The 3,796-nt window shown below is 37.8% G+C and overlaps 2 protein-coding genes across 3 annotated transcripts in view; both read left to right on the top strand.

Moving 5' to 3' along the window:
- Positions 1-2,225, top strand: part of LOC112149592 (ion channel TACAN) — a 3,724-nt gene extending 1,499 nt beyond the window's left edge. Inside the window, exons 6-12 of one of the 2 annotated variants that reach the window (XM_036215081.1) lie at positions 160-249; positions 364-429; positions 768-829; positions 915-996; positions 1,134-1,198; positions 1,440-1,508; positions 1,727-2,225. In XM_036215081.1, the coding sequence (XP_036070974.1) occupies positions 160-249; positions 364-429; positions 768-829; positions 915-996; positions 1,134-1,198; positions 1,440-1,508; positions 1,727-1,890 (598 nt within the window). In that variant the 3' untranslated portion in view covers positions 1,891-2,225. Of the gene's footprint in view, positions 1-159; positions 250-363; positions 430-767; positions 830-903; positions 997-1,133; positions 1,199-1,439; positions 1,509-1,726 lie in introns of both variants that reach the window. The other variant, XM_024277391.2, reaches the window with a different exon arrangement.
- An 850-nt stretch (positions 2,226-3,075) lies between these two features.
- The window catches only part of porb (P450 (cytochrome) oxidoreductase b), a 14,306-nt gene continuing 13,585 nt past the window's right edge, over positions 3,076-3,796 (top strand). Inside the window, exons 1-2 of the mRNA XM_024277163.2 lie at positions 3,076-3,094; positions 3,217-3,321. The gene's annotated coding sequence lies outside the window, so the exon portion shown is untranslated. The remainder of the gene's footprint in view (positions 3,095-3,216; positions 3,322-3,796) is intronic.

Raw genomic sequence — 3,796 nt, 5'->3', positions numbered from 1 at the left:
ATATGAGAAGTTTAAGCTCTACCTTACTGTCATCCTGCTGCTGCTCTCCTTTATATGCTATGGTTTTGTGAGCTACAGGTACAGTATTTTTATATTCATTTATAATTATTTACACAAATATTCGATATTAGCATTAGAAATTAATGTTTTCTGCTTTAGATTTCTTGATGCAATCCTCAATTTCCTGCTGGTTTGGTTCTATTGTACATTAACCATCAGGGAAAGTATCCTCATTACAAATGGCTCCAGGTTGGTGTCATTCATTTTCTCCTAATCCACCGTCTGGATATGATCACTGTTTTTGTTATTTTCACATGGTTTTGCTGTAAATGTCATTCCAAAGTAAAAGTTTTCTCTCATTAGGATCAAAGGATGGTGGGTTTTCCATCATTACATCTCTGCCTTTTTGTCTGGTGTAATGCTAACATGGTGAGTACAATCAGATGTAGAGCCCAAACCGTCGACTGTATCTGAGAATTGGACTGAGTACGCGTGACGTCACCCATAGAAAAAAATGACTTACTTCCGGCTCCAACCACATGACATCAATTCAGTCTCAATTTTTTCCACAATACTAACTCTGCAATATTGGAGGCAGACGTCATCAATAGATTGGTCCAGGTTGGTCTGAATCCTAATTTCTGTGGCAACCCCTCTTCCTGTTTGGAACACCAAAGGGAGGGGTCACTCAGTCCAGTTCTCATATACAATCAAAGGCAAAATCCCATTTGACTCAACTAATTAAAGCTGTGTTTGTACCTCCAAAGGCCCGATGGGAACCTCTACAAGATGTTCAGAGGCCAGTTTCTAGCCTACTGCTTGTATCAAAGTATGTCCAAAGGGTTTGTGTTATCTTTTTTTTTTACTTTTCATTGCCTGATTATTGTCATGTGGACCTCACAGGTTTTGTTCAGTGTCTGCAGTATTATTATCAGAGTGGATGTCTGTACAGACTACGAACCCTTGGAGAAAGACACAACATGGATCTGACCGTAGGTGAGGAAAGGCAAAGCACACCAAGGACTCAGCTTGCAGACAATACAAAAAAATATCAGGAAGCCAAACTAATAAATAATATGATAAACAATTACAATAACAAACCATCTTTTTCTCATTCATCTTCTTAATTATAGAGGGTTTCCAGTCTTGGATGTGGAAGGGACTGACGTTTCTTTTGCCCTTCCTGTTTTTCGGTCATGTGAGTTCAGCCTGCACTCCCAACAAGTTACTACTGATGGCTACGTTTGCATTAATCAACTATGCTTTGTCATGGATTGAACCAGATAAGGAGCAGCTAAACTGCTGACATCACTAGATTTAATTGAGTCACGGTTTACACAATGTGGGTTTTTTTTTTCTTAAGGGAAGTGAAAAAAGCTCAACATCTCTGACATCTGATCCATTTTTGAACCAAACAAACATTTGGTTTTGTCTTGTAGTTTTGGCAGCTTTTCAATGGCCTGTGTCTGTTCAGGATGGCTCGACTCCCAGACTGCAAAGAATGGCAGGTCAGTCCTTCACAGATTTTTACGTCATCCTGTACAAAGTTTTTGCTAACTCTCTCATAATTGGGCTCCACTTTGAAAAGTGTGTTGAAATTGTTGTCGAAAAATAAAAGGATTGTCAGCAATATGCAAGTTCCTAGTTTTTGTAAATTTCACTTAATTATTTTGGGCTCTGATTTTCTGCTCAGTCATGTTTTGTTTTGTGCTCCATGTGACAACAGGTCCTGGTCTGTGGGCTCTGCTTCCTTATTCTCTTCATGGGGAATTTCTTCACCACTCTTGCTGTCGTTCGTCAAAAATCCAAGAAGAGAAATCAGAAATCAAAGAGTCTGTGATGAAAAATGATCATCTATGTTCTTGTAGCAATTCATTTCAAAGGAAGTAGAGTCAAGTTCTTTGTTATTAAATACATAGTATAAGTCTTGATTTATCTAACATTAACTTTAAGATTACAATTTATGAATACATGTAGGGATACATTTGTAAAGTATAACTAATGACAATTTAAGGTTTAACTTTGAAACTTTTGTGCTTAATATCAGGGCTTGGGGAAAAATATCTCCACAGTAATTATATGTGGTGAATTACTTTTATTGTAATCTATTTTAATGCTGAAAAAAATAAAAAAACAAACAAACTGTAAACCGCTTTAAATTGTTTCTTAGTTCTGTACAAATACAGCCGCTTTGCCTGTTTGATAATAAATACTTTTTCTGATGACTTTTGTGTGTGTTTACATGATTCTTGTTGGTTTGTGATACCAAGAACTTCATTTTAAAATCAATAACATCAAAAAACAAACCACAATCAATTTAATTGTTTTTAATTCAGTTTACTAAAGTGTTTTTTTTTTTAAATAAAACAATTTAATCTCACATTTCTGTGCATTATCATAGGAAAAAGCCTCTTGTGTGAGTTATACTTTTCAGAACCCCTTAGAGAAGGGGACTAAAAGTAAATAAATAACATAAGAAGGAGAAATATGGTGTACCACACCTTCACCGGAGCCAGGACAAGCACCTGGAACCCTGTGACCCTGATAGGGATAAAGGGGGCTAAGATAATGAATGGATGGAGGTTTTTGTGTGAGTATACTAAGATTAAAAAAAAAAGTACAAAAAGCTTTTTCCTTTTTTTAAAGTAGCCAAAATACATAGATACCATAGTAAATATTACAGTAGATTTATCAGCAAAAAATGTGTTTTTTATACATGTGATTTTTTCAAAGTTTCTGTCTTTTTCTAAAAGACTTATAGGAAATGAACTGAGTATTGTGGCTTCTTTTTCCATGTATTTACATTTGAATGTACTGAGTTTTTGCTATATTCTTTTAAAAACTATTTAAATCCTGGCGTTTTCTGACCGCCAGCCTCTTATCCACGTGTCCTTGTCACTGAGAGCATAAACACCGTGTAACTTGAGCAAGGCACGTTTGATGAATCTGCTTTTCTAGCTTTGTTACATAACCATGACCCCTCGCCTGCTGCACCTTGACGGTTGTTCAATAACGTGAGTTCAAGTCCTCAGAGATACGGCAGACCGGTCCATGTAGGGGAAAGAAGACGATGAAGCTAAAAAAAAATCATAAAGTATGTTTATATCGTAAAGTTAGCATTTGAATTGACCTTAAATTTGCCTTCGCTCCAGCCCCAACTTCTCCAAAAGTGCCTACGTGACCTCAGTGAGTCATTTTGGTCATGTTATCTCTTAGGTTCCTCCCCCCGCTGACGGAGTCAAGTTGGTTTGGTCCTCCATGGCGTAAAGTTTCCTTCCGCATTGAGCGCAGTCTGAGTCTGGAAAAAGAGGAGAAGCACAGGTAAGACTCACTCCTAACTTCGCTTTTAGACATTTTTCCAAACAAAGTGTCAGTTTGGGTAGTTTGTGTGTTTATGCTGCGCCGACATCACACTCTCACACCGACCACGGAACGCACCATCACCGAGAAACGTGGGGTATTAAAATGAAACATTTGCTTGATGATGATTCCTGTTACGCAAACCACTTACATCATGCGAAGTTTTTCTTCTTCTTTCGTAAGTTTCTCCTGAATTATCCAATTTCAACTTCAAATGGATGTAGAAATGGTATTTGTCCACCTATCAGTACATTCCCCACGTTTCAGGATGTAGTCGTAGCCCGTCTCACATTAGTTAGCTAACTGCCATGGGAATATTTCTGGAGGATAATTCGACAATGCAGTCGAATTTAACGTGAGTGTGCGTGACATTTTACGCGTGTGTCACTCTGTGACATTCACAGCTTCACGGCCGTAGACTGAACGGTGGTCGCTG

This window comes from Oryzias melastigma, linkage group LG13 (genome assembly GCF_002922805.2).
Source record: "Oryzias melastigma strain HK-1 linkage group LG13, ASM292280v2, whole genome shotgun sequence".
NCBI classification, from domain to species: Eukaryota; Metazoa; Chordata; class Actinopteri; order Beloniformes; family Adrianichthyidae; genus Oryzias; species Oryzias melastigma.
Note: the sequence above shows the minus strand (reverse complement) of the source record. Positions and strands in the feature narration are given on the sequence as shown.